This window comes from Netta rufina, assembly GCF_964035555.1.
Source record: "Netta rufina genome assembly, chromosome: 7".
Classification (NCBI taxonomy): Eukaryota; Metazoa; Chordata; class Aves; order Anseriformes; family Anatidae; genus Netta; species Netta rufina.
The window spans coordinates 7,699,201-7,723,865 of record NC_140130.1 but is presented as its reverse complement, the minus strand read 5'-3'; the positions used below and the strand labels follow the sequence as shown (position 1 = coordinate 7,723,865).

At 39.0% G+C, this 24,665-nt stretch overlaps 1 protein-coding gene across 2 annotated transcripts in view; it reads left to right on the top strand.

The window, feature by feature from the left end:
• PRKG1 (protein kinase cGMP-dependent 1) overlaps positions 1-24,665 on the top strand; it is a gene marked incomplete at both ends in the record, with an annotated part of 468,546 nt that overhangs the window by 369,286 nt on the left and 74,595 nt on the right. For both annotated transcript variants that reach the window (XM_084290587.1, XM_084290589.1), the window contains 2 exons: positions 10,740-10,805; positions 20,583-20,657. In XM_084290587.1, the coding sequence (XP_084146713.1) occupies positions 10,740-10,805; positions 20,583-20,657 (141 nt within the window). The remainder of the gene's footprint in view (positions 1-10,739; positions 10,806-20,582; positions 20,658-24,665) is intronic.

Genomic DNA, 24,665 nt, shown 5'->3' with positions numbered 1-24,665 from the left:
TAATAAGTATATTAATGGATTTTTAATAAGTATAATGGAGTTTTAATAAGAATATTAATGGCATATTCAAGCTTTCATGAGCAACGCTTTTCAAAGCATACCATCTCTTCCTTTTTGGTACTAGTAGAATTGTTTGTTCAATGAATGCTTTCTAACAGGTAAAAAATAAGAAATTTTATTTTGTGACAATGTCTTTCACAGGCAAAGTGTGTCATTTGCTTTTTGCTGTGGTTGATGCATGCCGTAAGCAGTTGTACTGTGCTATGAAATGTGTTAGAAATGCAGCCTTTGCAAAGGTTGGCAGGTTTTGCAATTCGTCAGTGGTTGCTTAAAAGATGAAATCAGGAGGGAACATCTAAGAGAAGGGTGGATTTCCAGTTCCAACTTGACAGCTTTGAAAGACAAGATGGGGCTGAAAGCTCGGCTGCGTGTAGGCCAGCACAGGTGGTTTTGGATGAGGCTATGCGGTCACCTGAAGTGAGTACAATGCCGTCTTGGTGCCAAAGCGGCTAACCCTGAGCTTCCCTGTTCCTTCCTGGCCACTGCTCCCCTCCTCTAGCACTAGTGGCTATTGGGCAAGTCACACTGACCTAAGTGAAAACCGAGCCTCCAAAACGTTTGATTTATCATAGATCGCTTTAAAGTGATCACAGAGCTGCACTCTTGGGCAAACTGTAATATCTGCTCTATCACTGTGTGCACCCAAGTGAGGAAATAAGACTGGAAGAAATGAACGGCTTCGTGTCTTTACTGATGATAAATTTTGCCCATAATTTTCCCTCCTATTCTATTACCATCATAAAATAACAACAGAACAAGGAATTGAGTAGGCAGACCAAACCACAGCCCCACCTGCTTGTCAGTGCTGCAGCCCAGGATGCAGCAGGGGATGCTTGGTCTGACTCTGCGGGAGTTACACTGCCGCAGGGGAGCAGAGCCTGGCAGTGTGCAGCACCGTGGACTGACAGAGTCCTTCCAACTCTGCAGGCTGACAGAGTCCCTGCAACTCATCTGCGTGCAGCCAGCACCTGCTGCAGCCTGATGAAGGTTGGTTCAGGTCTCCCTGTGTTGCAACGCTGAGCAGAGCTCACATGAAAGCGCAAGCTGCATGGGAAGCGCAGACTGGTAGGGTCTCAAAAGAGCTAATTGCATCAGTGGGAAGCTTTGAGAAGTTTTTGGAGGATACTGATTTCTTGCTGGAGCCCTGCTAGCTAGTCTGGAAGCTATCTGTGAAACATTGCTTAATGAGACGTGAAAAGGCTGCTGAAGAAAAAGCAGCAGCGAGTGTCTCCGAGCTCCCTTCCTGCTTGGCCACATCTGATGTATTCACATCAGCAGGCACCAGTGTGGTTCTTCGCATCATTAACCGTTGGTATTCGGGATATTAATTTTCTTGTTCTAGTTCAAGATGAGGTGTTTGGACCCTTTCTGCTATTGCCTGTGCTGCTTTTGTTCCCCTTACTGGTGTGACACTCCATGCAGCAAACAGGAGAAAGGGTTTGCTGTAATTAGCCAAGCTCCTTCGGAGTGGAACCAAATGCTGAGCTGGGTGCTGGCATCCGGGTGCTCCCACACTCCCAGACACAGGGAGGAGATGGCCAAGGTCCAGGGTCCACCCAGGTTGCTGCCAGCAGGAGCAGAAGAGACAGAGGCAGGGCTGCAAACAAGGTTACAGAATCAGGCATGGAGAGGTGGGGCTGGACACAAGCTATCTACATTGTAAATCCAAGGTCCAGCCTAGAAATAGGGCCAGAGATGAGGGGAGCCAGCTGTACCTACAGCTGAGGGTCCCAGGCTGAGCTGCAATGGGGCTCCTGGACCATGGAGGGAAGTTGTGGGGTGGAGGTTCCGGGTGAGGCTGCTCAGGGCCATTAAAAGCCCATTGGTGTATGCAGGGCAATGGCAAACTGTACTTTGTGAATATAAATTTGACATCAATTAGAACAGCTGGGTACTGTAGAAGAAAGTCAAAGGATCTGTGGGGTGACAGTGGATGCAGTGAATTTGGCCTGCAGAAGTGAAGAAGAGGTGGGTGGACCTGTAGTAGCATGGGGATGAAGGCAAAATTGGCATGGTCACCGGGGCAGAGGTACCCAGATCCTCTGGTATGGTTCCACCGGTATCTACTGGTATAGTCTGTTTCAAAAAAAAAAAAAAAAGGTGAATTCACAATAAATCCTTTAAAATACATTCTCAACTGAAGGAAGCCCTTATTTACTGAAGACAGGCCAGGTATCCTTGCTCTGAGACATGGTTTCGATATACAAATAGCATCACTTATTGCACCAGCATGACAAAGAACATTTATCCCAGTACTCTGAATGTACAAAGATGCTGAGCAAGAAAAGGAACATAACAGTCATAGGAGGGAGAAGTCACTGAAGGGAGAAAAAGAAAAAGAATAAAAACAGCTATTTAAAGACCTCCACCTGTAAGGAGGAGTTTAGATGCACTTTTTCCCCAGTAATTTTATTGAAGAATATTCTGTGTTAACATGGGGCTTGAGCTAGAAGGATGGCAAATAGTGATGCTGGCCCATTGTCCAAGTGGCACAGTTAAGGATAATATGATCCTTGCTTCTGCAGCAATGACAAGCCCGTGGCTTTATGAACATGCCAACCCTGTAAGTACGTTAGGCCAAAGTGATGCAGCATGGTCAATTCTTGAAGAGAAGCCAGCTGCCAGTTTTGTTACTGCAGAGGCTAATTGCTGGCTCCATAATCTAATGCACCTCATTTAGGCTGTGCTTCATTAGTTTACCCACTTATGAAATACGCTTGCAAATATTATCATATACCTTAGCTGTTCCTGAGGTTTAATTGTGATCATGCAAAGCTCTTACATGTTTTTAAATGACATTATGTAAGCTCAGAGTCGATTTTGTTAATGTGTAATAGATACAACTCAGTGCTTTAACTCTCAGATCACAGTTTGATTTAGTTTTAATGTAGCTGTTTTCAGCAATAATGACAAAATAGTAACTTACTGCTCAGGAAAAGTGCACATATGTTAAATTAGTCATGTCAGAGGTCATAGATTATTTCCTGAGTACTTAGCCATTATCAATTATAGATTAAATACAGTGAGAATATACTGAAAATGATAACATCATTAATGCTGTGACCCATGTGATTCCTAACTTTTTCATATTGTTGCAGCAAAGATTACTATGCAGAGAGAAGTTGGTAGAAGAACCTGATTATGCCTCTCAGCAAGGGGAAAAGGCTCATGCTGACTGTCAAAATAGTTGGTACTGCTAGATATATGCCAGCTTCTTGGTAATCAAATGGTAGTGAGACCTTTTTTTTCTGCTTTCAGAACACGAGGCACGCGTACCCTTCTCTTCTCAGAATAGTTTGCAGCTGACAAAATCCCTTCTTGGTTTCCTGAATCGTTGGCAGCTTTAAATAGTATATATAAATGCAAAGGTGGCTAGCAGGGGCCAATTTCAAACCAACTTTTAAAAATGCTGCAGAAGATCTCTGTGTTGTTAATACTTGCCCTCTGCATTTTCTCATTTGTTTTCCAAGCGGCAGGAATAGCTTCCTTGGGGCTGAAGAAGCTCAGCAATGCAAGGTCCACATCAGCTCTGTTTCAGAGCCCTAAGATCGCAGGGCTCACTGATGGGAGTCAGTTAGGTACAGCATGGTATTGATGAGCTTCCTAGGAACTAGCTTGAACTAATTGCAACTATTGAACTACCTTGTGCAAATTATACATGTATTGCAGAGGATGCAGGAAGTAATTGCAGTTTAAGGCAGGTGGTGATGATTAGAAGACGCCTACCAGCTTTCCCTCCCAAGGTAATCAGGCAGGCTGGAAAGGAAGGTGTTTCACATGGATGGTGCCTTTCATAGTGCCTCTGTTTTAATTAATGCTATTTTGGGCTATATTTATCTGCATTGTAGCTCTTCATATGGGCAAAGGTAATGATAATGTAACGCTTGCTAATTTAGCAGATTTAGTATACCAGATGTGTAATTGAAGTAAGAGCAGCCATGTCTCCAGAAGTTTCTTCTGCCTGTAGAACCAAATGTTCACAAAACAAATCAATTTTTCTCATTTTCGTATAGTAATCAGGTGTAGGGTAGTGAAATGGCTTGCTCAGGGCTGGAGTTTAGGTATTGGCAGGGCAGGCAGGGGAACAGTTCAGTCCAGTGCAGTTTTTGTACAGTAGCTGCTTCTCAAAACAAATGTGATTACAAAAATCAGATTCTCTCTTATAATGAGAACATTTGCTTTAATACCAAAATAGATGGCATTTTATGTAAGCTGGACTTGATTTCTGTATCATTCATGAAGGTAAAAAGAACGACAAGCCCTTCAAGCATTTTAATTCTCATGAAATAACATCCACCATTAATATGAGCCAGAAAATAACTGTCAGACCTTGCACGCCATCCTGAAATTATTCCAGCACATTGTTAGTTGTTTTGAGTTACAATTTGGTATAATTGTAGCAGCCATTATGAGGAGTTCTATGTGCTTTTGGAAGTGCCAGTGCAGTAAAGACAGAACAGATTTTTTGGGGCCAGCAGAGTCTTGAGTAACCTGTTCACCATCACTGAGTCCTCAAATTTATAAATATTAGAATAAGTTACCAGAAAGGACTCTCTCTTTTCTGTGGGAGTCACTGGAAGAATAAATAGATTTTAGAAACAGGAATCCAAGGAAAGTTAACAAAACAAATTATTAAAAAGGGCTGGTACGTTCTCTAGCCTATTTGGGGAGCTTTTATTCAATAACTTCTATGAAATAAAAGGCCCGTAAATAGTATTTTTAAACTACATTGACTGAACCAAGATGTTGATCTGTAAGTAGTGCTTTCTTTTCTCAGTAGATATATAACCTAAATTACACAAAAATGTGTATTGTATGTATGGTGGCGTGCATATGTCTTGATAAGTGCCTTCAAATTTTGGTACCTTGAAGCAAATCCTCTTGGCTATTATATTTCATTCCTTTTATAAAAGGTGAGGCTTTAATGCCTTTTCTTGCTGCAAAAATGGGGATTTTCATAGCATAACTCTTTTCAAGGGAAGCTTTTTAAGTTTGTATGTTTTACTAGGCTTTGTAGTGGAGTTTCTTTATTTGGCTACTATCTGATTTATGCTTGTAAATGTAAGGCAAGCGTTTTGTATAGACATAGCCATTTAAGAGGAAAAATCATGCCAAGGTTTTCTTACAAGAAACCGCTTTCTTCTGTAGACATTTGTGGAAATACCTGACACTACAAGTTTTAGATGTTTAATAGGTCACATTACATTTATTGTTTCCAGTAAAATATTTTTATTGTCCAAACCAATGGCAAATGTCTACCACGTCCTCAGAAAGCCGAAGTGTTAGGAAACCAAACCCCAGTCTACAAGGGGCCTTTTTCTGATTTGGGATCAATCCATAAATCCATGTAACTAATAAAGACCATGGCTTATACTCTTAATTGTGCTGCGCCATATTACAGTTCTGTAGAGCTACACTGACTTTGTTTCAGAGGTGGCTACCAAGAAAAAATAGGGAAGAGTGTGCAGAGCGACATAAACTGTAACAACGGAGGGTACCGCAAAATCAACCTGTCTTTTTGCTGCTAATCTGTGTAAAGTTATCACCTCGTTCCCAAGGTTAGCCCTAATCCTTTAGATGGAACCACCTACAGGTGACATTGCTCTTGCTCAGGCTGTATCTCCCAGGAAGAACCATGGACTGTCGATCTAAATGGGCTCGTAGACTGCTGAAAAGCTATTGGCTATAGCAATGTGTGTAAATGTAATTATTTTTAATTTTTCTCTGAAACTGACAGCAGCATCCCATTTTTCTTCGGCAAGTAACTGAAGGACCTTAGCTGCCCACCGAGCATTGATGGCTCAGCACCTGGCCCTGCATGGTTCCCTTGAGAAGCTGCCTCTGATTGGGAGAGGTCTGTGGTAGGGACCTCAAGTCCTGCGGGACTTTTGGAAATGAGTCTTCAGATCATTGAAATGAGGTTCAAAGTGGTGTTAAAGAGGGCTTTCAAAGAAAAGATGAAAGAAAAAATTAGGTCTTCCCTGGTGGTTTTAAAAAATTTGCTACAGGGAAGCTATTCGCAGGTCCCCAGTTTGCTGATATTCAAGCTCTTAAATGTTCTTTGCCGCTTCCAACCACAGCACGCTTGACCTTGTTATGGTATTTTTAATAAGCTTGATTTAAGGTTTTAGGACATGTCTGAAGTAGGTGAAAGGAAAAAATATTATGACTGAAACTGATTAACAACTTGAATTTAAGACTAATAAACTCATAAACCATCATCTCTAATGTCCCTGTATTATTTTGTTGGGTATTTTCTGATTACACCCTAACTTTAACATTGCAGGTAAAAACTGCCCTCACTGAATATTCTGAGAAGTACACGAATTTGGTGATCCTCTGAAAAGCAAGCCCTGGCTCTGTCCTTTAAGGAGACAGCTTTGCCTACCCACACACCTTAAAATGTCTCTCCTCTGTTTTACCTTGAAATTAATATTGAATGACAAAGTGCCAGTCAGGGTTAGAGCAGAAGAGGCTCAGCTGTAAACTTGATACTTCCAGTGTCAGCGTGCTCATGCCTCCTAACACACCCTCTTCTGTGTGGGGCGGCTGCGTCTGGGGGGGGTTGGTCCCAAAGCTGGGCAGGCAGGGGGGCTCTGCTTGCAGTATCATGGCCAACTTCTGGAAATAGCGAAGTGCAGGGATTCCTAAGCTTGGAACTGAAAGGTTCAAGCCAACGTAATAACATACTGCTGAATTAAACCTTCTAAATTGTAGTTTCCATTCATTTCAAGGATTGTATTGCCTTTCTTGAGTGGTGGTGTGTGGCAGGAGGTATGAGAGTTGGGACAGGACTCTGATGGAAGTAGGAAGCAATCACCTCAAAGATTTTAAAATCTAAGTTCAATTTTTATGATCAAAGTAGGTAGAACCAGATAACGGAGGCTGTCATAGGGCCCCATATGTAGTCTCTGATCAAAGCTCCCTTGTTTTCCATATTTGTATTTTCCAACACAGCTTTATAAATGCAGTGTATCAACACAGTTTTATCAGAAGGCTTTCCTGGAAACAACATCATAGCTCTTAAGTTGCTGACGGCATATCAGAATCAAAGCTGTTGAATCTTCTGGAGATACACATGGTGACAAATTATAACCAGGGAATACGTGTACATATTTTTTCCTCCTTTTACAATTTCAGAAGGCAGGAGGGAGGATTCCTTTGATCTTTGGGGGTAAAAAGATTTTTGATTTTTAGGAAACTGGTTAGCCTCAACAAAAATAAGCACAAGATTTGCTGTGTTGCATGATCTGCTGTGGTACAGGATGTGCTCGATTACCACCTAATTCCACTGTGGGGTTAACGAGCGCCTACTGAAGCGGGGTGGTACAGAGTATCCTGCCAGGGCTTTTGGTAGCGCTGTTGGGATCTGTGCCTGCCTGTGTGCTGCCTGCACCTCTTTGTGGCTGCTCCCAAATACGCTCGGCTTGAATTTCCCAACAATGCACACTAGAAGTCCCCTGAGCAGCCGCGACCTTTTTCCAAGTCGAGAAGCTTGAAGCTGGAGGGGCTGTAAAATACCGGAGCTCGCCCAGAGGATAAAATATAGTAACTGGCTGGAAGAAAGCAGGCATTTTCCTGGGAGAAAATGGTGAAGGCAAACATCAGCAATGGATTATTCAGAGAGTGAAGGCACTTGCTCTGATGAAGAGCGCTTTTTCTCTGGGAGCAGTGATGAGTACTCCTGTGATGAAGCCAAGAAAATATCTGAGTCAGTGCTCGCAAGCAATGCTTTCTAATAATTGCTTATTGCATTTAATGCCATTCACTTCAAATAATTACTTGTTGCATTTAATGTCATCTGCTGCAGCTGGCAGTCACCTTTTGCAATATAACCTTTAAATGTGTTCTGATCATTTGTTTTGCTGCAAAGGTCGTTGAGGTTACTTCCCAGGGGCATTGCAAGGCTCTAGGAATGCTTGTAATTTGTAAGGGTACAGTGAGAGTAGGCAGTGCTTAAAACTGTCTTGTATTTCACGGCTGATGCATGTAAAAGATTAATGTTCATGTAGAGTTGAAAATATGTTGACTTTCCTTCTGCTTCATCCTTCTGTTTCTAAGAACATGATTAGATTTTTAATCCTGCATGATGGGTAAACCTAATATGGGAGCTCACAAGGTTTATAAAACCACATAAAATCAATTTAGACTGGGGAAGCATAAGGTTGTTCAGCAAAGCAGAAAATCATGGGACCCGGCACTTTCCTGACCCACCTCGGTCTTGTGAAATCAATTTTCTCCAGAGCAGGTGACAAGAGGGAGCCTGCACTATGGCAGTGACATATAGCCATGGCCACGAGCGGTGCTAGACCCCCAGAAATCCAAGCTGGCTGGTGGCAGTCAGTCTGTTGGTCCTTTTGCTCAGTTTGGTGTTGTGCAGCAGGCACCTCTGCCTTTCCACTGGGACAGATGTGCCCCAGTGGTAGGAGCAGAAAGCTTCTGTGTGCAGGACAGGGGTCCTTCAGTGGTGGCAGCGTTGGGTTTGGTAGCCAGCTCCCAAGTGACTGCACAGAGGGTACACCTCAGAGCATCCCCTTTGGATTAATGCTTTCTCCCCATGTTTCTTTGTTACAGTTTCATTTTCTCCATGAGAAGTGCTGTGAAGGTGGGCATTTTGGGGCTGTTATGGGCATGCAAACTTATGGGGAGGTGGTTTTGCACCACGTAATTCATAAAAAAATTGTATTTTCCCTGACTTATCAGTTAATTCTGTGTGTGCTGAACATAAGGAAGCCTCAGAATCACATGACTTTCTGCATTATAGAAACCCTTACCATCCCTGTGACTCATGTTTGAGCTAAATAAAGCATCTTTTGGGAAAGAGCCTTCCTTCTACACTAATTTCATGCTGCTTAGACACATGTATTAAGTACAAGATAGTGGAAACCCTAACAGTTATTCGTGTATTTTAATCTGTAACATTAAAGTTTATTTAAAACATTTGAAGCAATAACACTGAAGCAATAACACCTGTATTTTACTTGTCTATAATCTGAAAATAATTCTATAATGGTGGACTCTTTGTGACAGAAAGGCATCCTGCATAGTAAGACATGTTAAGTTTTAACTGGAATTAATGACAACTAAAAACCTTGCATACTTTTTAAATAAATTAATAATATATGAGCAAAAGTTGACTACATCAACTTAATGGAATATTAATTGTTATAATTTCTTATCCTTTCTATATTTACCAAATTTTTAGAAGTTAATAGAAATATTTGTATCACACTGTTAGGCTACTTTTTTCTACTTGTTTTAAATTACCATAATTTTGTTTATTGGCATGGATAAATTAGCATTAATGTACTCTAATTGAAAATAAGCTCAAAGAAAGTATTTGGATGTAGGATTGAGCATTAATGTTTACTTCAATTGTATTTCTGCTTGCTATGCTTTAAAGATAGTTTAAGGATAGTAAATTAAAGATAGCTTGAAAGTACTTAAAGTAAATTTAATTAACAATTAAAGAGAGAGTGCCTTTTCCTGTATGAGTGTGCATGTACCAAACTTCTTTTCACCATATTACTGCTTTAATACCTCCAGTCTTTAAACAGAGGAACAACTATTTCCAACAGCATTTTTAAATCTCATTTTCTACTTCAGTGGAAAGGAGCAGTGGTTTTCCAGTCTAAATTAATTAGATGTGTTTAAAAGAAGTGGATCTATTTTGCCTGTAATCCATTTACAGTTCATAGATGGTAAAATTTTGAGTGGTTTTGAATAAAGCAATGACCCTGTGTCTTGTGGATTTGGTTTGCCAACACAAAAAAATGCAATGACATTTAAACCACGATGAAGCACTAAACCAGTGTCTGTGTCTTGTGGATTTGGTTTGCCAACACAAAAAAAATGCAATGACATTTAAACCACGATGAAGCACTAAACCAGTGTGATTAAAATGAAATAACCTCATATTTTTTTAGTTGGGGCTGACCATGGCCAAGCTGTGTGTGGCAGGAGGAGGGAAGACACAAAATAATTGATAACAAAGATGCAGGTGCACAGAACCGATTTCTAAGCACGATGTTTCTGAGAAGCTGGTGAAAAGTAGCAGCACCATGGCAGTGCCTTTAAATGGCTTTGCTGAGCTAGTGCTGAAGCTACCTGGAAAATGGTTGAGAGAGGAGATTTATGCTGAGACCTTTCAACACCCTGCTCCTAATCTGACACCCTTTGATAAGTTTAGTTCCAACCTGTGTGCTCAGAGAGCAAATGCCTGGTGCGTCCTGTAGCCTGCTCTAATGTCCTACTTGACTGCATGCTTCGCATTTCAGTGCTGACATGTTTCCCTCTGGACCGTGGCCCAGGTAGATAAAATGTAGACTTTGAGGAAGAAGGATGTAGCAGAAGTCTAAATGTTTGCAAATAAATCTATGCAAATGGATGATATTTTGATATATTTTGATAATAACCATTTACATACACCATAAGATAAAAGATTTTGCCTAAGAAAAAAGCATGGGCCTATACATGGTTTGATGTCCTATTTACAAGGGGAACCTATTTCTGGTTTTCTTCTCATGTGCGATTTTTAGCTCTCACACACTTGAGGCCTGTACAGATGATGAACATCTGTCCAAATCAGTATATGAAAAAAGTTGTGAAACCCAGAATTTTATTCTTGAAGTGCTTTAAGAATGAAATATATTTGTAAATATACTGTGTTTTTCTTTCAGGGAGGATGTCAGAACTGCCAACGTCATTGCAGCTGAAGCAGTAACTTGTCTCGTCATAGACAGAGAGTAAGTACATAGTTTTCCTGTCTTGTGGTGTTGTGTATCTTCAGTTTACACCATTTACATTTTTTTTTAACTAGAGCCCTAGAAAAAATTCTGTAGAGTTGTCATTTAATTTTGAGAAATACATTCACAATGTATTACATGTGTCCTTGATGAAGTAGAGAGAACATCCACCTAAATCAGTAAGACAAAATTCAATGATGACAAATGCAGAAAATTAAGATGTGCAGAAACACAAAATAGAAATAAATGGGGAAAGAGCATTACTGTGGAAACAGATCCAGGCGTTATGGTGGGACACAGATAGAGTTTGCATCAGCAAAATGTCATGAAAGAAATAAATCCTCTGGCAAATGTTAGGGAAACATGTTGTTATTCTTTTCCATGTGGGGTTGGATGGTCACTGTCCAAAGGACCCAGCTCTGCTTGAATCTTTGATGCTTCAGAGGTGGTAGATCAGAAGAGCAAAATAATGTCTTTCCTACTTTACATGGAAAAGTTGGAAGAATTTGTGATTTTAATCTTGACAAAAAATGCCTGCAGTCCAGTGAACAGTGCTGCAAAGTTGACAGCTTCCTATGACTGCTGGGAGAGGGATAAAAAATAAAATAAAATAGCATTACCTTGAAAATCTAGTGTGACTCCTGGGATGGTTTTCCAGTTATGAGGGTTGTGAGGCACAGGAATGGACATCACAAGATACAGAGATGCCTCACACTAGAAAGCGAGCGTTAGCTGTGTGTCTTGTTACTGCGTAGGGAAGACTGATTTTGTAATGGACAGTGCCACAAAAAAAGATCAGCTCAGAGTTCAGCTGTGACCTAAGTAAAATAAAACAAAAATCTGTTGTTAGGAATCCTTAAGAAAAAAAAAATACATCTATGATTTGCCTGGACTTTGCATGCTGCATGTTGTTCTTGCTACCTTCAAAATGGTATGTTAGACCCAAAAATTGTTTGGAGGAGGGTAAAAAGTATAATTAAAGGAGCGAATGGCTTCTGTTAGCAAGTAGGTTAAGACTTCATTGGGGAAAGAAGTGATAAAAGAGAATGTAGTACAGATCTGTGAATCAGGAGAGAGATTTTTAGGATGAATGGGATTGATTTTTCACTGCCTCCTCCAGAGCAAGAATCCAAAGATACCTGTAGGAGGGAGGTAAAGGCCAAAAGGAGATGGCTCTTCATACAGGGATGGCTCATGGAGCTCCTTGCCATAGGAAAACAAGACGTTTGCAAGTGTTCAGAAAGAAAATAAATGTATTGGATTTATTAAATATGTAAGATCTACCGTTGGCTCTAGGGAGTCTCAGTTGTATCGATGTAAATATAAACGCTTGATCTGTTCTTGAACTCCTTCTCAGGTATATAGAATCTACACAAGACACACTCAAAGTTTGGCTGCTGGGTCAGGAGTGACCTCTGATTCATTCTTGTAGTCTGATGACATTAATAGGAGATGTCTCGTGTAGGGGTGATCTAAATACACTCAGTCCTGGTTTAATACAGGAGTTTCGTGTTCAGTTATCTTTTGAGACTTCCTCCAAACCTTTGTTTCCAAAAATCTAGTATTCTGTAGTGGCAGAACTGAGGAAGAACACTTCAAAAATCCTAGGTATCTTTAATGTAAGTTAATTTATGATCAATTAACAAAATAATGGTGTTCCTGTCAAAAACAGCTGGTGAACTTCAGGACTGTCAGTTGAGTAGCTTTCTTTTGCATATACATGCAAGGTAGTCTGGCAGATAAATACATAATAACCCTTATCATTCTGTGGGGCAAGAAGAATCAACACAATTAAATATTTTAGTAAGCATTAATTCAGAGAAATATAAAACAAAGAGTCATTTCTGCATTTTTTTTCTGAACACTTCTGTGAGGGACATTTTTGGTTTGTACCATAAGATTTTAAAAATAAATAAATAACAAGCAATTCCTTCCAGATCATTTTTCAGACTGTTTGTTTGCTTGTCTAATGGGCCTTTTTCTCTGAACATAATGCCCTTGAAATAGTAAGGAAGCACAAGTTATATTTAACTGATGAAGCTGTAGTTAATCTATACTAGAGATTCTAGTAATGCTCGGCAATTAGTAGCAGAGTAACGCTATTTATAAGAATCCTATATATAGAGCAAGAAAAGTAATGCTATTTATAGCACTATTTATAGTTCAAGGATGACTGTCCTCTTTTCTGACCAGATCTGACTTTCTTGTCATAGCTTCTCTCTTAGATTATTGTTTTATGGGTATGTGGATAACTGTAGAAGCTAATTTTCAAATGGAGAAATTTTAATAAGACTTCTGTAAATTTGGAAAATTGTGTAGACACTGTTCGGTTAATGAGGAGAATAGCATATCTGTATATCTGGATACACTGAGTTATGAAAACGCTTGGTTTGCCACGGTGGTCAACATAAAGGTTAGCACTGAGCTATATGCTAGGCAGCAATGGAAACAGAAGGCAGCTGTGCTGACAGTTGAAAGTTGTGCTGAGCAGAATGAGGAGTGATGCTTGTCACTAAGGTTTTTTAATATTTTCTATTACAAGACAAGCTCTTGCTTAATCAGATATAACTACTGAAGCAGCAATTTTCATGCTCTGTGTATCAATCCAAATATGAAACATTTTGGCAGAATTGATTTGGCAATTCCCAAGAACAAGTTATGCAATAATATCGTTTCCTTAATGGTCAAATGGATCAGGTGAGCTGCACTGTAATAAGGCTGTCATGCTCCCATCTAGTCCATCTAGTGAACAGTTAAAATTTTGAGATTTACATGTACACCTTGCTATCACACCAAGTTATTCCCAAGAGATGGAAGTCTGATCTCTGCATTTGGCAGTATTACAAGTAATTGTAGGGCAATTCTAGTTGCTGGAGGATTTCGAGGGTAATAAGGTAGGAAACTTACTTCATAGGAAGGAGCCACGCTACCAGCAAGTTCTGGGAGAGTTGGCTGTGAGATTGGATATTGCTTAAGCTCAAAAAAGATGAAATGGTTGCCTAAAATCATTTCTGAAATTAGAAAAAATATGTATTAAAATGCTACAGGAGTGTAGCTCTGGGGATTGAAAAGACCATGAGGAAAGCCAAATGGCTTTCTAACCATATGACAGGACTTCAGTTACCAAACTCTCACTATGTCAGTGCTGCCTTTCTTTTTAATTTCCTTGTGAAACAATAAGGCCATTGTGGTTACAAATACACCCCCAAACCACCCAAAAAGTAGTATAGCTATTTCTTGCATATTTGTGTAGAAATGTTTTTAATCAATGAATTTTCAGCATCCTTTTCTGATGTAGAAATGAGCAGTCATGATCTAACAAATAAGAAGATGCTGCAGTGTAGCAAACATTTGATGTGTCGCACAGATTTTAAGCCATTCCTACCCATCCTTGCGCTGAAACTATATTCATTCCTGCAGATTTGCTTCTGTGAAGGAAATTTTATTTTGACAGACGATACAGACATTCTGTCTGTTTTGCAATTACATTTTTCAGTTCCTTCCTTTACCAGAATAATGACTTTGACCAGGATTTGGTCCTTGGTGTTCTCTGGCTTCATCAGCAGTCTCCACCACACAGGAGATGAGGTGAAGCTGATCATCCAGTTCCAACCAAGCTCTGGCAGAAGTTTCAGCTGACTTTGCTTTATGTCAGATTATGCTGCATTTCACTCCCGTGTGAGTGAATGCAAATTGCTCATGAACAACCTGTGAGCTGAACCTTTAGGAACTTGTCCTTTAGCAATGATCTGAAGCCAACAATGAAGATACAGGGTCAAAGCTGAACTAGAAATTTGTTATTTTAAACTAGATACCAGTGAACTATTTCACATAGATTCTACATTGTATTTTCTGAAAATAGCACGTGTGGCATAAAGGAAATGTGAATGTGGGAGATAATTTTGTTAAGTGAGTATTTTAGCTCAATCTGTTGATATAATTTTGGCCTACACATAAGAAGCCAACAAATGATGAGAGTCAGTAAACTTAGGGCAGCAAGTAGGAAGTTTTGGCACGTGCTTTTAAGGCGATAAGAAGGAAGAAAATGTAATAACATTAGTTATTAGCAAATAAGTTAGCAAAAAGGGAAGTATAGATGGAGTATATATATTCAGGGAATAGAAGTTATTGGAGATCAGTGTGTGTGCTGGAGGCTCTGTAAGGACAGTATATACCATGGTAGAGTTGATGGTGGAGGAAAAATGAAAGGGATGGGAGGTGCAGGGCAGTCCCTGTGGCTGAGGAGCAGCCTTTCTCTCTGGCAAGCCAAATGGCCCCAGGGAGCCAGCCCCAGAAAAGGGGCCCTCAGCCCCCCAACCCTCCTCCTTGTCCACGGGAGGGCATCTTCCAGGCCGCTCCCAGCACCGCCGCCTTTGGCCACGCATAGGCCACTCCATCGCAGAGGCTTGCTGAGGCCACCATGGCCACCACTTTGCTGCGGGCCCTATAAAACAGGCCCCCTGCAGCTGGCCCAGCATTCGCTGAGCATCTGGGCCCTCTGACTGCCAGCTGGTGCGGCAGGAAGAAGACTAGAAGAGCAAGGCGAGCAGCAGGCCTCCTTGTGTGCAAGGACAGCCATGCAGTGCGGTGAAGCCCCATACTCATTGCTCAGGTTCCATCGCAAGCATTAGCTTGGAGCCACCAAACACCATGGACATCCCGCAGGCTTGCCTGCAAGAAGTCCTGGCAATAAACGACTCTTGCCAATTCTCAGGGGTTGTGTCACCATCCCTGGAGGTCTTGAAAAGATGTTTAGATGTCGAGCTTAGTGACATGGCTTAGAGGAGGTTAGTGTTAGGTCAGAAGTTGGTCTAGGTGATCTTGGAGGTCTCTTCAAAGTTAGCTGATTCTGTGATCATGAAGAGAGGGAAAGCATGACCTACAAGAGGGGAAAAAAAGCAGAGAAGAAGCCAAGACCTGCAATCTGTGAAGAAATCCAGGCTGTGACTGTACAAAGAAGGGAGGCTTTGCAGCCATCATGGGAAATTCTGCATGGAATCTGTTGCAAAACAAGGAATTGTGCAAGGAACAAGAGAAGGAAAACTGTTGCCTCCTGAGCAGAGGGAATCGTGGTCTTATCTCAGAAACAGAAAGGTATGTGTTGTGTGTCAGGTCCAAAATTTGCACAGAGATGACAGAAACGTGATAGTAGAAAAACAACATGAAGCACAGCTGGAGAAAGATTAATAAAGGGGACGCATTTCTTGGGGATTCAATAGACTGGAACCTTGTAGGGAAGAGGTGACCAGTATGGCTATCTGGTTTGGGTCAAAATCAGTTTGAAGAAGACGTTAAAGTACTAGTAGTGAAGGGAGTCCTGGATGTGTTTGGAAATGGATGTGGTCAGATCTGTATAGCATAAATGTGAAAACATTTTGTGGACTTGTATCAATAGAAATGACTGTAAATTTTCAGAGAAAAGGGAAAAATAATGACTATTAATACTGGAAGGTCATCTATTAAGCTTAAAGAGAAAGTTAAAAAAGTTGGTTCATTACTGTGGTTCTCTGCTAAAAATGGAACAGTGAGAAATGAAAGGGGCTCTTTGGGTAAATGAACTGGACAAGGACACCTAAGGTTTCTTCCATCTAGCAGGCATCAGTTCTTAGAAATTTTCGTCATAGGAAGGTGACACATTTAGGAAATGATTTATAGGGAATCAATTTATAATCTGGGAGTTTGTTTTGGGGAATGTCTGAAGAGAATTGGCTAGTTGGTTTGCAATCCATATTCTACCAATATTTAGAAAATCCATAGCAAATGAAGTGAGCTTCAAAGATGGGATTCCCAGGTGAGGTGATGGCATTAGTACAAGCTCTGTACTGGCTGCTCTGAGAGCTCTATTAATTTTGTCCACCCTAGTTTGTTTCCAAGAAAGAGGAATATGAAAGCAAATCCATGATTTGCTAATTTGCTATAAAGTTGAGTTGTCCTCTTGCCGTACAAAAGAAAAGGGGGAGAGGAGGGGAAGTGCTACATGTTCAGGTGTATTTCATAGAAACGAGCTTTGTAATAGGTAGGAAAACTTTCCAAGTTTCAACACGTCCATGCACTCTGTCATGGAGGAAGAGGTTCCATGGTTCCATTAACCCAACAGGGGAAACAGATTAGAAGGTGACAAGGCTAACCAGAAGGGGATGACAGCCTTGCTAAGGGACCTCCGTGGTGGGCAGGGTGCATAGTTCTCCATGCTGAGGCTAAGCAGTAAGCCTGCGTGATTTAGACAGCCTATATGGAGTGACAGAGGTGCTTTTCCTGCCTTCAGTGAAGCGTAGACCCAACTAGGGGGATAGGGAAATTCGTTTTAAAACTTCCAAATTAACATGTAATTCATGGTAGTTGTCAAATTATGCAGCAAATCATCTGACCATTTGTAGAACCTCTCTCTGCTTGGGGAACTAGGAAGCTTTTTGCAGAAGTAGCTTTCTTCCGATGGAATATATGATCTAGGTAAATGTATTAATATTTTATAATGTTTTTTCATTGTCAGATATCTTTTACTGGTTTTTATTTCCAAGAACGCTTCTGTGTTTATGACTTGCTAAAAACCTATGTAAAATAAAACAAACAGTTGCTAGTTAAGTATTTCCCGTTGTACTGCAGTAATTCATCCTCTAGGAAGAAAGTAACAGTGGAAGATGTACAATGTGGCTGACCCCAAGGTATTTCAAGCTTGGCCCTAGCCCTGTCATTGTGAATTTTCACACTCCCTGGAAGTGTTATTAGATCTGGTGTAGAAGTAGGTTGTACTGTTTCGGGAAAAGTTAATAATTCCAATGAATTGAATTTGATGGACCGATCCGCTCAGAAATTTTGCCTAAGACATCTTCTGCTAAAAACTGTGTAGGCACAAGTGGGAGAACCTTCAGTGTCTGTTTTGGAAATTAATTTGAATAATCACATACAGACACACTTTACTTGCAGCTACTTTGTATGGAGATAAAAAAGGAAGAAAATTTTCAAAACATGTTCGTAAAATTTTGATCGTTGTTGGCACCCTGAGAGAAGTTTGTGCAGTTTTTTAAACTTTTTTTTCATATATACCTGTTGAACCTAGAATAGCATTTAAAAGAGTTTGTGTTCTTCTGAACTGTAAGAATATTTACACTGCAGTTGATGGTTCAGATTCATCTTTTATTTATATGTGATTTTTTCCTCCACATAATTTGTTTATGTTGATAACAATATTTTCCCGTAGCGCTGAGATTTACCAGGTGTAAATCTTGTAGGTGCTGAGAGTACAAATTGCCTGATGCAAATATTAGAGACAAGCTGAGCCACTAAAACTCAAGGCACAGCTGCTCCTGATGGAGGCTAGTAGTGCTTCAAAATTGCCTGCTATTTGCAGATATTGAGTGCTAAATGTTGTTTTTCTGTTTGTCTTCTTCAGTTGCACATACCTATTTCTGGGTAGTTGCTGTGTTGTTGTTTTTTTGTTTGTTTAAGACAGCATTTTAAGTATTTGGGGGATTTTCCAATTTTCATCTTGTCTTACTTTTTTGTCCTTATTTGAAAGCCTTTTTTTTTGTTTGTGATGGGATTGCTAGCTATAAGTTGTCTTGAAAGGTTGCTGTAACAACCCTCTTGGCAATGGAAATCAGAGAAAAATAACATAAAAAGTTTATCCTAGCACGACTGACCCCGTACAAGCTGAGCTGAATCTCCTTTCATTTGAGATTTTCATTTCTTCTTCTTTACTATTTTTCCCAGTTGGAGTGAGATTTATCCACGGAGAAAATTGGTTATGAGGAGAGAATGAAAAAAATGAAAAGAGAGGGCTATGCAGAGAAAAACTGAGCAGTTCTCTGATGAAATTCTGGGGGAAGTTATGACCAAGGTGATAGACAAACAGCTCTGAGATAGACAATAGAAGAGTGACACCAGTGAACTTAAAAATCCTGCCCAGTCCTAAATCTGGCTTAAGATAATAAAAAAAAAATTAAGCAACTTAGACAAACTGTTGTTGCTCCTTTCTGTGACTTTTTCTTGTTTGTCTATGTAATGTTTCACTATACAAAGATTTATTCACATTGCCAAAATAGAAAAAAGAATGTTTAACCCTACTACATTTTCCTAACCACATTAAAGCAACCCTAGCTACTTAAAATTGTATTTTAAGCCTTACCTCATGTCTTGTAGCATGCCAGGAGGATTACAGTATTACACTGTCTTGCTCAATTGTGTAAATATCTGTTTGTGGTGCACTAATATATACATCTCTGCTTTCACTGCCATCTTTCAAGGGTTTGGTTTCATCCCGTAGCACATACTCATTGCTGGGAAGACAAACCTTGATGTGTCAAACCGTGGAACTAAATTTTTAATGTTTTCACTGCTGAGGGAAAAATTTTGCATTGAAAAGATCCTCTGGTTATTAACACATCTTAATAATGAAGCTTACAGCCTGCTGAGCCCCTGCCTTGTTAAAAAGTTCCTAACACAGTTTCCATGGAAGAGCAAAGGGGTCTTTACTTTCTTTTCTTTATTAATGAGTTCCTGTTGCTTCCCCATGCTGCATAAATGATTTCCTAGGTTGTATAATTTAAAATATTACAAATTAAACAAAGTGGAAAAATGAGGGAATTGTGTGGGCAGAGGATATTTCCAGAGTGGTCTATTTTTTTCAACTTTTTGATTTAATAGCCATTCTGTTCTTCGTCTCTGTTCAGTGCCTCAAAAGGGTCATGACCATATAGAAGAGGGAGGAACTGCAGTGCTCTTATTTTTGAAGCTGTGACCTTAGGGCTGAGATCAGTCAAGAGACTGTCATTCACAGCAGTTCATCCTTTCAAATTAATCTAGCTCTATCCTCATTTTGAAAGAGGCTTTTTCTTTCTTAAAAGAACAAAAAACAACCCTATGTGTGACAGACTTCCTGGGAATAATAGAAATGTGTAGGAAGTATACTTTTCATCTGTAATATTTTAAGTTGTTAATAACTGAAATTAATTATTACAAATATTATTTAAATATTAATTTTTTTTTACTTATTTGGTTTCTGATACTGTTTAGTATCACTAATGCGGGCATAATAGTCACAATTTTAATGCTTTTCTCGCTGGAGTGATACTTGTTAGTTGATTATATGGTTATTGGGTCCATTTGTTTGAGTCACTCGTGATACAAAAAGATTTTCTTTTTCCAATCTGTTTATGCCCTTTGCATCTCCCCTGAGACAGAGAATGGTGTTAGGGGACTTCTCAAGCTACTCTGGGCTTGTACAGAAGACAGCTCAACTCTGATTGTATCGGGCACTCCTAACATTTCACCATCTTATTCAGTGTTTAACCCAATTCAGGCCACATATCCTCTTAAATGTCATTAAACAATTTGGCTTATGATAATTTGCTTGTCTTTCTGCCGTCAGTTTCTTTTCCTTGTCTGTTTTTTTATCCCTTCTTTTTATTTCTCCTTACTGTGTTCTTGGTTGCTGTTTCTTTTGCAGTGAGAAAGCTGAGATACAGAAATAAAGATTATCCTTCACTTTGAAAACTGAGGTATTTTAGGGGGTTCTGGTTGGAAGACAGGGACATGGTGGTGGCACCTCACCATTATGGGACTTACCAGTCAAATTGACAGTGCCAGATTTACTGTGAAACTTGTTAGAGGTTGGGTTCAGTCTCTAAAAGCAGAATAAATAAATTTTGGATCTTCCTGGATATTATCCAGGAGCATTAAAGGACATCCCCAGGTTGCTGCTGAACAGCCACGTCGGCTTGCTTAGCTCCCTCACAGTTGGACCCTTTTTCTCTTAAAAATGCACCTTTGTTATTACAGCTCCTTCAAACATCTGATTGGCGGCCTAGATGATGTTTCCAACAAAGCCTATGAAGATGCAGAAGCAAAAGCAAAGTAAGTGCCAGCTCCTTGTGTTCAGCATAAAATCTTAACCTCATTTTTCTTGCTGCAATGGTTTTATTGATAGTGAAGCATGGTAATTTAAAAAAAAAAAAAACACAAACAAACAAACAAAAAACAACATTTTCTCAACATAATAGTGTAAAACAGATTAAAAAGTAGAGAATTAGGTGCTTACTCTGGATTTTCCTGGTGCTCTCCATGAGTATGGGAGGGCCAGAAGGAGATGGCTCTCCTCAGGTTGGTGCCCAGAGCCAGGTCTTAATCATGTCTTAATCATGGTACTGGAGTCCAAAGAAGTCTGAGACCTTAAGAAAATAAAGAAAAAAATAATATTAATAAATATAATTATTAATAATTATAATTATTGGTATTATAAATATATTACTGTGTCATTGATAAATATGATAATAATTATTGATATTATGATTAATTCATCGATGGTGATAATAATAATAAATATAATAAATATAATAATAATAATAATAATAATAATAATAATAATAATAATAATAATAATAATAATAATAATAATAATAATAATAATAATAATATCGTGCAATAGTTTGAAGTACGAAATTACAGGTCTTGAAAAGCACTGTTTAACATGATTTGTTTCTTTAGAGAGCTCTGATCTTTCTGAAATGTTTTCCCAGAGTCAAATCCTGTTCGGAGACAAAGAGTGGGAAATCAAGGTTGTCATTTTTGAATGAATATTACAGCTATTTTGATGTGAAGCAATATATTTGTCTAAAGTTCTAGCTATATTCATTTGTTTCAGAAATGAGCTTTAGTGTATTGTGATTTTAAAGTATTTCAAAAAATCCCAACTGATAATTCACTCTTGATATACAATTTTTTTTAGTAGAAAGACTGGTATGTCGATACTTTATTCTATACCAACAGTAAAGCTTATTAAGAAGAACATTTTTTGATAAAAATAATAGTGAATATAAACCAATATTATTCCAAAGCAAAGGTAGTCTAAAAAAAAAATGAAGTTGCTGTATAAAAATCACTTAATTTTTTTTTATTCTTCTTTTTTTTTTTTCCTTTTTTTTTTAACCACATTAACAAAGGGGTTGGGTGTTTACTCCAAGTCAAACACTCAGAAAGTGTGCCTGTTAATCAGTGGTCTGCAGAACTATAAATTTAAGCTTGCTCTTAAGTTACACATAGAAACTTCTCTTCAAACCAGAGAGGCTTAAAATAGTGTGTAATAAGGGTATTTGGCACTTCACTGGAGAGAAAATGAGACAACCTAAATAGTTATTCAATTAAAAATGTTTGTTTCAAAAAATGAATATGCATCCCAAGAAATTTACTAATATTGCAAAGTATGTGCAAATTAAGATTTATTTTTTTTTCTTGTATTACCGTCTTTGAGTGATACTTGAAATACATTTTTAATTATGTTTTAATTTGTTTTAAGGTACTAGAAGGCACCCTAGAGTTGCATTTTTGTTTTGAGTAATATTTCCCTGCCCCTAATTAACCATGTACTATTTTTTTTTCCAGTGCTCAAGTTCCCTAAAATTCTTCCCTTAATTAAGACAGGAAGTTATCAGCCTTTTTTACCTTCCCAGAAACTAGGTAATTAGAACACAGAATACAAAGTCAAATGGGACAGTATGTTATAATAGTCAATAAATAGCTATTGGGTATTACAGATAAATATAGTGTCCATTATTATATAAATTATCTATTAGTACCAGCTAAAAACATGACATTTTAATGCCAGCAACAGCTTATACAAAGCATTTTACAAAGCGGTGAAAAAGTAACCTCAGCAGCTTCAGATAGTTGGTCCCAAGTATCCCAGGCATGTGATTTTATATTTTTAGATTTTATTGTTAGTGCTACTATATGGAATATTTTGATTTCCATCTGACCAAAAAGGAAGAAAACATTGGTAATGAAACTGTGGATTTTTTTATTTTATTTTTTTTTAGTATTAAGATGATGTTTTTATCACAGGAACTTATATTAAGGTTATACCAGAATCCATTAGCACCAAACAAAATTTTCAGATAGAACTTGTCATTTCCCATTTCATCATTTGTCTTCTCACATTTACAATTTTAAGCTGTATTATTAATAGAGAATATCACATAGCAATTTATTATCGCAGGCAATGTTTGGGTATGCAGATTGTATTGTAGAGTGTTTCAGTATGGCTTAGTGACTTTTAGGGGAAGGCTTTCAGGATCTGTTGTGCACTTTACAACATGTTTTCAGGAGGACTGATTTTGGACCTATTTTGAGTAAAGTCTTAATTTTTGGTAACCAGTGGGCCTGTGTTGACCTTAGCATTTTTGAACTTTTATCTTCTTGATGCTTGTTCTTTTCCAATGCTATTTCATCCAAATGGAAGGGCAAAGCAAAGGAGTGCTGGTGATAGAAGAATTGTCTCCCAAAAGGAAGAACTGATGATAGCAACTTTTGAAAGCAGCTTTTCCTGCCATCTTAGAAGCCAGTGCTTGAATCCGGTGACTTGAGACTGTAGGTGACAATGACATTATTGACCTTCACATATTGACATTTTGTCTTTGAAAAAGCGGAAGGGATCAGTGCTGTCTGTCTTGAGAAACATTTTAAAAGGAATATGCTTTCAAAATATATGGCATTTATTAGTTGAATGCCATATTCACGTTTGCTTGGAAAGCAAGAGCATTCCTGCAAAGAGATGAACAAGAATAGGAAACAAATGACAAAGTTACTTCGAGAGTGAAGCGAGATGTATTGTAAGCTGCTTCAGAAAGTTTTATCACTCAAGAGTTATTGTTTCTATATCTTGCAAGATAAAACTCCTCTGGGAGAAGAGTCTACTTGGCAGAAATTTTAACCTGGATTACTTTTCAAGCTGTGTTAATTAGCTTCAGCTAATTGTCCTTCAAGGACTTACCTTTTCCGAAGAGAAGTTTGCAAAATGGAAGAGCTCAGGACATAAAGTGCATTCGGGTACTCAAATCACATAAAAGAAAGTCCTACTTTTGCATCTTTATAGCTAGCATCTCATTTTCAGAGTTTGCATGGCAGGTGACAAAAGGCCGTTGGATGAAGAGGAATTTTCTGTGTGCCCTTATCTCACCATGTGTCAGGTGGACCAAGATGATCCATGCAGAGGTCAGACATTCATCAGGCATGGTCATGCAAGTAAATGCAGAGGACGTCATTCTAAGACTGCATTACAATGTGTCAAAGCCTGCTTTTCCTTGGAGTAATAGACACATTCAGGGCTGAAATGCGAACAGTAATATTTTATTTATTCCTGTTGATTAACAAATATGAAAAATGTCTACAAAATATGCTACAGAATGGCAGCAAATACGTATTTTCTTAAACACCTATCCGTATCAAGATGATTATTAAATTCCTATTGATTAGAGGGTTCATGTTCCTAAAGCAGGACTTGGGCCATAGGCAGGTGTTCATTGCAGAAATAGTACAAAATTGGTGGCACTACTTTTTTTTTTTTTTTTTTTTTTTTTTTTTTTTTTGTCCCAGTGCAGGATGCATCTGAGAGATGGTTAGGCAGAAGTTGCAGGGCAGAAAATCTTTCCATGCATCCAAAAATCTTCCAGCTCTGAAAGGACTGAACAAGATTTTGTTGAGTTTATCTCTTGGCAACCTGATGTTTTCCCAGTTAAGACCTGAGATATGGCTAAGTTGCTCCTAGGACCTGGGAAAATGTTCTAGCAATCAAACTGCTGTGGACAATGGAGGTACCACTTCTTGCCCATGGGCACAATTTAAAGTATCTGCTAGGTTCTTGAAGGAAAAGAAAATGCATAGCACCATTGAAAAATACTTCAGCTGAGCAGAGGGGCTCCCTGCATCAATAAACAAGGGGTCATAGTGGGGATTTAAGGCTTTTCTCTGTTCTCAACCCCTGCTTTTAGGCATCCGCATAGTGTCAATGACAGCTGTAGGCGTCTCCTTGTTCTGCGTGGACACCTTTGGATTGTGTCCTGAATGCCTGGCTCTTGGCCAACACAGGCA